The 13,942-nt window shown below is 36.8% G+C and overlaps 1 protein-coding gene across 2 annotated transcripts; it reads right to left on the bottom strand.

Annotated features, from left to right (window-relative positions):
• Window positions 1–2,812: 2,812 nt before the first annotated feature.
• On the bottom strand, window positions 2,813–12,983 carry LOC100784665 (protein SHORT ROOT IN SALT MEDIUM 1). Of its 2 annotated transcripts, none has more exons than XM_006573062.4 (21): window positions 12,766–12,983; window positions 12,591–12,681; window positions 12,073–12,267; window positions 11,345–11,638; window positions 11,079–11,182; window positions 10,138–10,833; window positions 9,981–10,026; window positions 9,209–9,301; window positions 8,959–9,014; window positions 8,406–8,523; window positions 6,643–6,854; window positions 6,497–6,560; window positions 5,971–6,144; window positions 5,768–5,798; window positions 4,383–5,665; window positions 4,223–4,297; window positions 4,037–4,111; window positions 3,387–3,938; window positions 3,237–3,278; window positions 3,110–3,172; window positions 2,813–2,988 (listed from the first exon to the last, which is right to left on the bottom strand). In XM_006573062.4, the coding sequence occupies exons 2-21, from the start codon at window positions 12,654–12,656 to the stop codon at window positions 2,899–2,901; spliced, it is 4,329 nt and encodes a 1,442-aa protein (XP_006573125.1). In that variant the 5' UTR covers window positions 12,657–12,681; window positions 12,766–12,983; the 3' UTR covers window positions 2,813–2,898. The 2 variants fall into 2 exon arrangements, with proteins under 2 accessions (XP_006573125.1, XP_006573124.1); XM_006573061.4 differs by having other exon boundaries at window positions 12,780–12,983.
• Window positions 12,984–13,942: the final 959 nt, after the last annotated feature.

The raw sequence follows: 13,942 nt of genomic DNA, 5'->3' as shown, positions 1-13,942 counted from the left end.
TTTTTAACATACTCAATTACGCGTTTGGTCCCTTTTTATAGAATCTTTTCAAGTAATTTGTCAATAATTTATAATGTTCTTTCAAAATTACCTTTAATTTTATTGAAATATATCATCTTTCACTTTTCACTTAGTTATGTTTTTCACATAATTCTTACTCATCTTTTTTAATCCTAATGACAGAGAAAGAGTTTATTTCATTAATTTTCAGCATTTATTATTTTTTACTAAAATATTTGTTAACTAATTAAGGTTATTTTAGAGAAAGAAATTAATACAACAAACAATTCGAAAAGGATCAAATAAAGAGAAATAATTTTTTTTGTGCATATCACTATTGGTATCCTCCATTTGATTCAATCATGTTTTAGCTCATAAGATCATTATGAGCGGTAAAGTTTTCCCTCCAAATATTTAATGTTGTTGCATCCTCAAGACTAGGGGCGACAAAATGGGTTGGCCCGCCCCACCCCGCCACCAATCCTCCAAAAACAAGCCGAGTTGACCCACCCTGTATTTTAGAAAAGGGTTGAAAGTGCCACCCGCCCTTTTTTTCGTTAGGGTGGTGGGTTGGTGTGCCAAAACCAAAACTATTAGAAAATGGGTATAGGTTGGCAGGTTGACCCATTAATTTTTAAAGCAAAAAACAAGCTAGTGATTTTATATGTAACAAATTGTTCAATTAAACTAAACCATCATAGTGCACAATGCACCAACAGGAAACTGGAAGCATGAGAAGTCGAGATGAGTGAATAGAGTGCTCTGTTGCGTGACTTTGACAAGCCAACAAGAGTTTCGTCCGTCGTCCATTGTGCTCCTATTGCATCGTCTCGTTCCCCATGCTCCTATTGTCGCTGCCATTGTTCATAACTTTGTGGTGAGAGAGAGGTTGCACTATCAAGAGTATTTGATTTGTGCTTGGTGAAAATTGAGTCTAAGAGAGGTTACAAAAGAAACCCTAACTCCTTATTCCCTAATGTAAGTGACTCTATGTTTGTGTTGTTGTCAGCTATGTCAATTAAAAGGATAGCGAGTTAACCCACCCCGGCCTACACCTCAATCCTTTTTTTGTGGGCCAAGCATGGCGAGTCACATCAGGTTGGCGAGTTCTAAATATCACCCGGCCTACCAAAAAAGCATGGTAAAACAGGTTGGCTCGTCAGGTTGGACCTATTTTTCCACCCTACTCAAGACCAGAATCCAAGACCACTAGTTAAGCTGGAACAACCCCATGTCAATTGATTTACGCACTTGGTAGTGGCCAAACAATTTCTTGAAAATGGTCTTACAAAAAGGGACATAAAAGGAAAATCTATTATTAAAACAGATAATTAGGCTAAAATATATTTTTGGTTGCTTATCTTTTTAATAAAATTTGTTTTGATTCTTTCTTTTTTTTTAAGTTTTATTTTTGTTCTTTATGATTGCAACGTTACGTAAAGCATCCTTTCTATCCTACCCATTATAATAGACATGAGTAAAAGTTGAGATGACTATTAAGTTGTATACGCTAACGTTTTACTAATCCACCACTAGGCATGGCAATAAAACCGAAGTCCTAGGTACCCTTCCAATCTTGTCCCGATCTTGATGAAAAAAATCTGCTTTGACTTCCTCCAACTTAAGAAAACAAATTGAGTTTGGGTTAGAGTGTGTCACTCCTTGCCCTACCCCCATACCCGCCCCGCTATCTATATATTTATAATTATTAATAACATAATATCTTAAATATATTTAAAGTCCATGATAAATGACCAAATTTTATTTTTGGTCCATAATAATTTTTTCGTTGTTTTAAGTCCCAAATATATTAAAAAAAATTGAGTCTTCGTCATCAATTAAGTGATGACATAACATCATCACAACCATTGATATTGTTGAAAAGATAAGTTTGTAAGATGACACCATCACTTAATTGATAGCAGAGACTCAACAAAAGTTTCAATATATCGGGAACTCAAAATAATAAAAAAATGTATTAAGAACCCAAAATAAAATTTGATCATTTATCAAGAACCTTAGCCTAATATAATTATACATTTATTTATAATTGTATTATTATATATAATAGATTTAATTATGAATTATGTGAAACAATTAAAGTGAAACCATGATTGAAAATATGCTGTTAGAGGACAACTGTTAAGTGCATGGCAGCAGGCCACTACACAATAACAGAGTTATCATTTGCACAAAGGCATTACAAAAAAAATGAAGTGCACAATGTAAGTTTCTAAGCAGTCATGACAATTTGTGATGATGGGAGCACGTAAAAGTCCTTTACACTATCACCGTCTCTCCTTTTTCTTCCTAATCCCTTCCACGAATCCATCACATATAATAATTGGGCGTTCAATAGGGATCAGGATCATGCTATAATTGAGGCTCGAGATGTTTTCATGCGAGGTCGAACATCAGTCTCAACTTCCATAGAAAAAAATGCTACCAAAACACTAACACTCATTTTGGCTGCATCAGTAACAAGGTAAACTCCAAATTGATTTCGTAAAAAAATGATTTCATTTTGGAAAACCAAAACAGTCTAATGGTTTGGTTTGAAGTTGATTTAGTTCTTTAAAAAATCCAAGCCATCCCAATTCCTCGAAAGTTATATTTAGAAAATACGCAAAATTTGAAAACTCGGGCCACGAATAAAATAACAGAAGTTTCACGAAAAGATGAGATTAAAAAAATTCAAAACATGTAAATAAAATACTTGGTTTCCTATTGTAAATGCCAAGAAAGGTTTTACCCTTTCGCTAAAACGAAAGACTACCAGCCCTCTCAACAATCAAATAAAGTCCAACTGTAATTTTACAAAAGCAACTTTCATTAATCCCAAGTCCCAACACAGGCAATTCCAGTGTTTCGTAAACAATGAAATAGACACAAGGGGCATCAAATATCACTCATCCGCACTAGCTTATTATAAAGAATTCTGTCGTCTCTCCCAGTGTTGCTCTCCAATAATGCACTCTGTACTAGTTCCTGTTTTTATAGAATAGAATGCAGGTCAATGAAATATCACAAGGCAGAAGATTATGCTATATGCTTAACAAATATCTTGAGGCAATAACATGGCATCAACAAGCTTCAGAGATTTTCTCACCTTGACATCCCTGTGCGAAAAGAACATCCCCAGATTATGGATAATTATTCTCATATCTTCAACCTGAAAAGAAACAAATATTAGTCATCATTCTTGAGGAAGGCTTGAAACATACAGAAGTGCTTACCCTGATGTACCCAACACGATTGCGATCAAAAAACCGGAAAGCCTGTCATAAATGATCAAAGAATTAATTCTTCATCCAAAGCCAATTGTAGACAGATTATACCAAATAGAAGAAATATAATAAAGTGTTACATAATCTACAAGAAAATACCTGCAACAATTCTCTGTCCACAACAACCTCCTTAGCAGTAGGAGTTTCTTTCTTAATCTCATCCTTTCCTTCCTTTTCTTCTTTTACCTGTAGATCGGCCTTGGATTCTTGCACCTCATCTTTAACCTTAATCTCCTCTTTAGAAGTTTCATCTGCTGTTTTATCATTGGTAGTAATATTTTCAGATTTAGTATCTGCATTCGCCTCTTGCTCAGCATTTTTATCATTGGATGCCTCATGCTGGGGACTACCATTTTCCATTTCCTCGTACTCTTCAGGATCCTCTTCTGGATCTTCTTCTTCCTCGTCTGATCCATCTTCCATCTTCACATCATCCTCCTTATTACTAGAGTTATCATTCCTAGCAACAGCTTTCTCATCATCTAGTAGGGTTGGATTTAACGTGTCCATATTTGTGGGCTCATTCTTCACTGAAGGATCATTTCCCTTTTGACGCTTAACAGGAGATTTTTTTACATCATCCTTCTCTTGCTCATCTTCCCTCTGCCTCTTTTTCTGATTTCTTTTGATCACAAATTTTATGCGCAGTTTCTGGAGAAAAATGGTAAACCAAATTGTAAATAGGCTGCCTATGAAGAATCAAGATAAATATCAACTATAATAAAAAAAAAAAAAAAGGGTTAACCAACCTGAAGAAATGTCAAAATTCTAGAACCCATTTGAAACTGAAGCATTTCATAAAATGATTCAGCAAACAATGAAAGCTGCAAAACCAATAATCCAGAAACATACAACAATAACAGTCCATAAGTAAATAATTCAGTGACAGAAAGTACTGTTGCAATGGAGAGCAAATAAAAACCAGATGAGCATACCTCAAGATTTGATTCTTCAACATCTTTATCTGTATAATCCAGCAATGAATCCAGTGACAATGACAAAGAACGTATCTGTACCAGAAATTACAAATTAAACTGAGTACATAATATAGTAAATGTACAAATACTTTTTACAGTCAAATTAAGGATACCATACTTTAGAATCTTTGGTCCATTTTGTTTGAAGAATAAATCCAGGGTGTCGAGGAGGTTCATTAGACTTCCTCTTGTCTTTCACTTCCTTACTAGATTTGCTTTTGGACTCGTCCTTTCCATCCCTCTCTTGGGTTACTTTCTCATCTTTTGACTTGTCCCCATCTTTCACTTTCCCCTTTACATTGGTAACATCTTTATCAGAGGCTTTCAGCTTGTCTGTCTTTGCCCCACTTTTTTCACCAGTAACTCTTTCTTCCTTTTTGTCATCTTTGTCAGACTTTGTTTCTGTTTTACTGGAATCAGCTGTATTGTCTCGCTTTTCAGACGTGGGGGTCTTTGATTGTTTTTTAGGGACAACCTTCCCAGTTTTCTTCACCTCTGGTGTCACTGTGGTATCTGCATTGGCAGTCTGCTTGCCAGTGCTCTGTGTGTCATCTTGTGCTTGAACTGCCACAACGTTCCCTTCATCCTTTTTGTCAGACAGTGTTTCTGTTTTATTGGAATCAGCAGTTTCATCTTTCTTCTTAGAGACAGGTGTTTTTATCTTTTTCTTCGGAACTACCTTCCCAGGTTTCTTCTCCTCGGTCACTATGGTATTTGCATCTGCAGTCTGCTTTCCAGAGCTCTGGGTACTATCTTGTCCTTGATTCTCATCCTTTTTAGGTTCAGATACAAGAGATTTAGAAGCCTCACCCACCACCTTCTTTTTAGGTACCCGCTTAATAATTTTCTTCTTCTTTGTTGTTTTCACAGAAGGATCACTCACAACTGCATTTACTGTTGGATTTGGCTTGTTTTGAGGTTTATCTTCAGAACTATTTATTTCTTTATCTTTGCCCTCTTCACTATCAATTTTCCCAATAGACATATCCTCAGCAACTAAGTTTTTTACAGGAGTTTCAACCCCAGTAGGAGATTTTCCATCCTGATCAGTAACATTGGATGTCACTTTCTCAGCAACATCCTTTTCACCTGATTTGTCTGTTTGTTTGATGGCAGTAGCCTTTGCCTTAGTGGCAACTTTCTGTTTCACAACCCTCTTTATAATCTTCTTTTTCACAGACTTCACACCACCTGTGGTTTGACCAGTGACAGTTACCCCCGTCTTTTTCTCAGCACTCTTGCCTTCTTCACCCATGTCAGAACCTTCATTTTTAGTGATTTTATTGTTATTCACTCCAGTCTTTCCTTCAATTTCTTCCTTAACAGTATTATTATCTTTCTCTTTTTTCTTTACATCTGACTTTCCTGATGGAGTAGAATCCTTCCTTTTATCTGATTTATCTATTAATTAAAAAGAAAAACCAATCACAACTAGTTAATAATGGGGTGAGATGAAAAATATCAGATTTCATGCATAGGAAAATTAGAGAGTAGTTCACTCACCTTTAGATACTTCCTTGTTATCTCTTGATTTCTGAAACATAAACAAAATAATAATAATAATAATAATAATAATAATAATAATTATAATAATTATAATAATAATAATATATAATGAGAGAAAATATGGAAAACAATTTACCTCTACAAAACCATCCAACTAATAAATCATGAACATAGCAAAACCCCAACCAATAAATACAGACCTCTTTTTTCAAAGAAAGTTGACGCTCTTTTTCAGCCACAGCTTTCTTGTGGGCAAGCCACTTGTCACGCCATTCATCCAACGAAGGGAGGCAGTCAGACAAATCAGGAACATAAAGAACAGTGATTTCCTTGTGGCTAAAGAAACCATCTTTGCCAATTCTATCATAATGTAACTGAAATTTTACAGCTTTCAGTAACTAAACTTTTAAGAGAAAAACAAGTTTTTTAAAAGCAACCAAAAGATATAACCAAAATCTTAGATAATGGAAATATTAACAAAAAAAAAGGAACATAACAACTACATATAACAAACAGATTAAACCAAAAGAATGTAAAAAGCCTGTTGCTCATAAAAACAAAAGATGAGACTTGCTTTGATGCAATTTTTAAAAAACAGGCATACGAAAAATGAATACTTAACATGAGTATTTTAAAAGGTTCTTGGAGGCAGTTTCAACAAAAAGATAAAGGAAAAAAATAAGTTAGCTGAAAAACAAATAAATAGTATTAAAAAATAACTGATACCTCAAGAAAAGGATTCCAATGTTGACAATTCTGCAAGTCAAGTTGAATAACATCCTTTGCATATCTGTAAAAAGGGGAAATATTCACAAGTCCTGAAGTGGAAAGCATAAATATATAACAACAATAATCACATCATAAGCATGAACCTGAGGGCAGTTTTGATTAAAGAGTTATTGTCAATAGATGGATCACCCCCATCAACAGGTTCCCATGGACCACCAACTGCCATGAAAGAATGATCCTTCTTAAGAACCGCAAATCTAAGGAAATTGCAAAAATGAGGAATGCGATCATCTACAATTTTATCAGATGACAGCTCCTCCAACGCAGACCTACTAAGTCCATTCATCAAGATTATCTGAAACAAGGAGACCAAAAAAATATTTATCAAACAGTAGAAGCACCAAATCCTTCGCTAGAATATAAACTTCATATAGAAAGATTACATCATATGCTGGAACAAATATACAGCAGCAATAACCAGTACAAAGGTCACTGGAGGCACCAGTGAGGAGAGTAGATTGTGTGGTTATTAGTCATGTGAAAAATGGGAGAGGGGGACTAAGAAGAACATTGGGGCAAGTTGTTAAGAGACATCTCATGGTAAGTAATATCTCAGAAGATTTGGTCTTTAACCAAGACGAATGGTGTTGTGTGATCCATGGAGCCGACAACTAGTGAGACAAGGCTTTAGGCAGTAGTGTCTTGGACCATTTCAGACACAACTTTCTGTAAAACTATCTAACAAAGTGAATTTTAAAAATGGAGCCTCGTGTACAAAGGTCACTGGAGTCTTTTATATTTTCACTAGTGAAGATTTTGATGTTATCATGGACGTTGAAACAACAGACAATAAACTATTACACAGTTACCACAGATCAGGATATTTCAAAACCTAAATTCGTGAGTCCATTAATAGAGCTGAGGGGTTAAATGAAGGAGGTTAAGGATGTTAACAAAAACAGAACCACCTCGTGTCTCTACATATATGCCATTTTTGCTTGCAATGTATAATAATTCACTTCTAGCAATTTTAGGTAATAAAAAACAACTACCTTATATGGCATTCCAAATCTAATAAAAAAAAGTTAGAACTTTAGTCAGCATAACCAATTAGGGCATGATTCTTAACCCCAACAAGTGCTATAAGAACATACACATGTTTAAACAAAATATCATATGGCCTTCATATCATCATATCTGTTAGGAAGTCCCACATCGCCTACCTCAACTCTCAGAGTGCAACTTATATATCTGTTGGACAACTTCACTTATATTGTCAAATTGGTTTTAAGTTGAAATGTAACATGGAATCAAAGCCTATAGCCTATCTTGGTAAATCTCGCCTACTCTAGTAGTAGGCTCATATGTTCTGACAGGCATCTATGGAGAAAGGATGTTGGGAAGTCCCACATCGCCACCTGCCTCAACTCTCGGGGTGCAACTTATATATCTGTTGAAAAACTTCACTTAATGCCAACTGGTTTTAAGTTGAAACCTAACAATATCCAACTTTTCTCTAAAAACTATACCGCCAATTGCCCAACTTAACATGGTCAAAACACAAGGTTATTGACAAAAGGCTAAGCAAGAATACAAACCCATTTTATATGTGAACATCTTGATAAAATTTTAGCAGAGTTGAAATTGATCCTCTAACTCAAAAACAATTCTTTCTATAACACTTAAGAGTCCTCTAAGTCTAAGTAACTACAACAAATTCAGCATGTCAAAACCTACTGCTGATATCAAACAAACGCTTCAAAATGAAGTACAAAAATAAGAAAAAACAATTAGATGATCCATATAATAACAAAACCATAATAAATAGCATTTAATTCAATTCAGTGCAAAACATGATACAAATAGAGAGAAAAACATAGATCACAAACTTCAAAAGTGAACCTACTTTAGCATTCCAAACTGTATTTCCTTGTAATGAATTTGGAGGTTGTCCCACCAAAAGCTTGTTGGAGGAGTCTCTAGGCTCAGTGGCACTTTCTTCTTCAACAAAGTCATGCTCAAAACTGCTCAAAATCATGGTTGCTTTTCCTTTTAATTTCTCAAAAGCAATAAGTTACCTCATTACAGCCATACGCCAGGAAATGCAGAAATAATTAAGACACGCTCAAAATATGAGAAAATAGTTTTAAAAATGAGATCACTTTAAACTGTCAAGAAAACAAAACTCATTTTTTGAATGTAACCACAGCCGTCCCACCCAAAAATATGTTTTCCTCTCAAAATCAAAATCAACAACACCCAGCTAGTATTGCCAAGAAGTGTTCAAGATACTCGGACTACACAACGGAAAAAATAGTGTCAAATAATTAAATTCTTATTATGGATAGGGTAGAAAAAAAATAAAAATGAAAAATCTCAAGATACAATAAACCTTTAGAAGCATGGGATTATATTTTGTAATCATGTAACTGATGTGACACAAATGAATATAGAGGTACCTGACAGGAGTATGAATAGACAGTTTATGGTTTTCCTTTGGCCAGTTCACAACAGCCTAAGAAAATTTTACAAAATAATTTCAAATCAATATCAAGGCCTTGTCATCGAAGAAGAAAAATAATTTGGATTAGCTAATTTGGTATTTAAATTTTAAAGATTTTACTCAAGCTTCTGAGAGAGCTTTCGTAGAACAAATAATAAAGTAAATATTTCGCCAAATAAACTAACATGGTAATAGTATCAATATACCTTGGAGAATTCAGGAGAGACAAAGAGTCGGGGGTATCGCTTATCTAATAAGAGGTAATCCCTCTCAATATCTACCAAGCGGGATGGGAATATCTGTCCATGCAGTTCAGAAAATGTAAAATTCAATTAATCTGATTTCAGAAATCATGCAACAATATAAACAGTATCAAACCATGAATCAGGTCTCAATTTCAAGAAACTAGTTCACGTTCATTGCAGAAGAAGTGGACTATAATTGCAAAGCAGCATCAATAAGAATAAGAATGTTCTAGAAAAACTATTTTTCCCCTGTGTATTTGATTCATCTCCTGATCTGCTACTAGAAAAACATCCCCAAAATAAGAAATAGGGATAAATGGGTAACAATAGAAGGAACAAAAAGGAAGCATAAACTACCAGATGGAAGAACTGCAAAGCAACCATATGGATTGGGACAAAAAGGAACAGGAAAGAATAATTACGACCCGAGAGAAAACAAGTACCCTGAGGATGCAAACCCAAAAAGGACCAACTGTAAAGACAAAAGGAACAAGGGCAACTGAAATGTCCCATCATCATTGAATTGAATTTTACATTAACAGGTTGAGATCAGGAGTGGAATATTAAGATAAAACAAAACCAACAAAAGGATATAGTGTAATATTTACAGGAAATACAATCAACCCACTATCGCTAGATCTCCAGAGGAAAAACAGCAGCACAACTAGCTCCTTGACGAGGAACATTCTTATAATGATGGAGGAACTAATACTAAGTTTTTATTTCCTTTTACCTTGCAGACATATTCTCTCCGTTTTTCTTTAACAGGTGAATGGTGCCTTCAGCATAACAGAACATTAAGTTAGTTAAAAAAGGCTGCAAGATATACAGGCAGCTAGATATTCAGAACCAGAGCAGGACGCAGAAATAGAAAAATCATTAAGATCCACCTATGTAATGCTCCATGATGTGGGGAGTCCCGTCGTGTAGATCTCCCCTCCTTTGTCAAAGACGACCCACGGGGATCTTTTGAAGTACCACGGGGATCTTTTGAAGTACCACGGGGATCCTTGGAGGATCTCGCAGGAGTTCGTTCAGGCTTAGTTTCAAGTGCACGTTTGCGCTCTCGCTCCCTTTCCTTCTCGCGCCGCTCCATAATGCGATCCCTTTCACGTTCCCTTTCTCGTTCTCGCTCTCGCAATCGTTCCCGTTCTTTCTCTTTTTCTCTGTCCCTCTCTCTCTCACGCAAGCGCTCCCGGCGACGCTCTTCTTCCCTTAGCTCAAATTCTCGTAGATAACTTGCCCGGTCATCTTTGCGATCAGTATGCCCACCATGTGGCAGCACATTTCCAGGATAGTCCAACTCCATGGCATTCCCATGAAGACCTTTTCCACTGGCATAGTCCCTACCAGGAGGAAGGCTCACTCCATAACCAGGATTTGAAGCATTCTGAGAATACAAGAGATCATCCACGTTTCTCCTTGGAGCTGCTCCTAATATTGATGGCGCATGTTGTCCACTATATGAAGTAGCACTTAGCATGGATGAAGCACGGGGATCGGAATCCATCCTTCCTCCATAAGACACAAGATCTTGGGTGGGGTGACGAGTAGCAGCAGCCCTTGCTGCAAGATAATCAGCTTGTCTGCCAGAAACGTGTTGCTACTTAGTGTAGAGAGAAATATTATTACCATTTAATATAGCTAGGCACTGTTGATCAACTTCTGCCAAGTTTCATCAGAAATTCAAAAGACAACTCAAAGTGTTTTACATATTATTACCACAATGGATAGATATACTATATTCATTAAAAAAAGTTTGTTAGGATTGGCAAAAAAGCACTAGGCGAAAACATATACTGTACATTCTTTCAGAAATAAAATAAAATACCTAGCACCCCCATCAAGTGATGCAGCTTGCAGAGACTGAGCTTTCAGCAATTGCTCTTGTCGAAGCAAAGCTGCCTGATCAATGCGATCATAAATTTCTGATTGCTGAACATTAAAAAAAAGCATTGATATTACATTATAAAAATAAAAACAAAAATAAAGCATGCAAGAGTGGTAAACTGGTAATTTTCTTCATTTTGTTTTGCAAACAGATACTCAGAAAAACTAAGAAAGCTGCCACAATATTTTCTAGGAGCAAGTATAAACCTGACGCTGATGACTAAATCCAACAGGATCAGCAGCATATCTTCCAGCTGGATCACTTGTTAAGTCCCTACCAAGGTAACCACTCTGCCGTTCACCATATTGTCTCCTATCTATTCCAGAATATTCCAAACCTTTGTCACCATACAATTGATCAGATTTGTGACCATATCCATGGCTTGAGGACGAGACATAATCTCCAGATGCAAACTTAGGTGAATCAGAGACACCCAAAGCATAGCCTCCACGACCATCTAAAGCTGATGATGCAGAACCCTTGGTACTCAATGAAGGGACCTATACAAAAGTTCAAAAAATAAAACAATCAATTTACCGCATGTAGCACTGTAAAGAGAAGATTATATGGGGCATCAAGGTCAAGAAGACAGGTTAAAAGAACAAGAAGTTCTGGCAGAAACAGAGATAGTGTGAAGTTGAGCAGTGCTGACACACCACTTTACAAGACACACGTAACGTAATTGCCCCTCCCAACTTTCAAGCCCTTGAATAAAAAAATATCAGTACATTAATCATAACATGGGCACAAGTTTCCCTAATGCTGGGAATAGTTAATTAACATGGTACACAATAATCACAAGTCTAATCCAAGAAAACGAATACTTAAATCCGACCACTTTCACATCAAACTATTAGCAAACTTCCTGATAACCAACAACACATTTTTATATTCCAAATAAAATATATTCACCAACAATACTTAACACACTGACCTGCTGTGCACTGCTCAATGCAGCAGAGCCATAAACAGAACTATACTGTCCCCCATACTGGGTCGCAGCCGAAGGCCTATACCCACCAACATCAACGTCCTGAGAACCACCTAAAATTGTTGAATGCCTAGAAGCCACAGAATGCTGACCCACATCATGCCCTCCAACAGAACTCCCAGAATAATTGCCACCCAGCTACAACCACAAAATCCAAAGCAACACCATAGTCTACAAAGCTATTAAATTCAATGCTTGAAAATCACGAACTTATGAAACACATTCAAAAAGAAAAACTCTTTTTATGGAGGGGATGCAAATATTGAAAGATGAGAAATTCCAATGCCACCAGAAATTGCAAATATTCAAATCCCATGCTTAAAAATAAAAATATATATGTTAAGAACAGGAAAAACAAAAGTGCTTTTTCAAGGGAAATGCAAATCTTAAATTATAAGAAATTGCAAAGCAATTAGAAAAGTGTTGAAATTTTTCAAAAACAACACAATTGAAACACTTACGTTCTGGCCATATGCGGATTGACCAGTGTACGATTGGCCGTAACCGCCGCTCCCTCTTGAATACATGTTCCTCCTTCACAAGCGACCAATCCTGAAACCAACGAAAATCGAAAACTCATTCATCAAAACAACAACAGCAACGACAAAGAAACAAATTGGACATTTTTGTTCAGACCACTTTTCACGCACCGCTTGCAGAGAAGGAAATCGAGACTCGCGGATACGCTTGACGAATTGGAAGATAAGAAATCGAAGGGTGGAAAGGCGAAGGGTTCGAATTGAGGAAGATAGCAGGGAAACCCTAGAAAGAGTGGGAAATGGAGTGAAACGGTGTGTGGTGCTTTATCTCGATTCTGAAGGCATATGAAATAACCCAAGTTTTACAATAGAGAGAAGACAAAAAGATGGGGGTTTTTGCTTTATGCTTTTTCGAGGGGTTAACTTAATGGGCTATGTATTATGGGTTTGTGAGGATATATGGACCCAAATTTGATATTAGTCACTTATATTCTACACCTCCCTAATCGTATCTTGTACCTCTCATTTTGTAAAAAATCCAACCTATCCTTATTCCTTGTATCTTCTTTTTATTTCTCTTCTTCCTCCGGCAAACCCTTCCATTCCTTCTTCTCTTCTTCTCGCAGCACACCCGCGTTCAAGTGCCAAAGTTCCAACTAAAGTGTTCTTCCAACGACGACAAAGGTTCCAGTACTATCCTTTTCCAACTCTCCACACCAAGTATATTTCAGCAGTACACTGCACCTCCCTTGTTTTTTGGTTTCCATACCTTTCCACTAAAAGGTTATGATTAAAGAAAATAAAAGGTTATGATTAATAACTCTACGAGTAAATGGATCTCTCCTAAAAAATTAATACTCATTCCATTATTTGGGAAAGGGCAAAATTACACTTTTGGTCCCCCCCCACTTTTGCTCCAATTTCGCATTTGATCCCCCTATAATTTAATTCACAAATTTAATCCCCCTGTTTTTAAAATTCTGCAAAATTGGTCCAGGACGCGTTGACCGTTAAAATGGTGACGTTGACCGTCACTCTTCTAGAACTTACACGCACCTCTCTCTTTTCTCCCACCAATCTTCCATCCTCCACGCCTCATTCTCCACCACCTTCTCCTTCTTCATCAACAACCTCAACCCCACCTCATCCGGCGACGGCCTGGCCTTCTTTCTCTCCCCCAACACCACTCTCTCCCTCTCCGACCCCCTCGGCCTCCCCACCGCCACCGGCTTCGTCGCCGTCAAATTTGACATGCGCCTCGACGTCAAATTCCATATCCCTTCCACGGCCACCATCCTTCACCGCCACCCCCACTGCCACACCCCTTCCACAGC

This window comes from Glycine max, chromosome 1 (assembly GCF_000004515.6).
Source record: "Glycine max cultivar Williams 82 chromosome 1, Glycine_max_v4.0, whole genome shotgun sequence".
NCBI lineage: Eukaryota > Viridiplantae > Streptophyta > Magnoliopsida > Fabales > Fabaceae > Glycine > Glycine max.
Note: the sequence above shows the minus strand (reverse complement) of the source record. Positions and strands in the feature narration are given on the sequence as shown.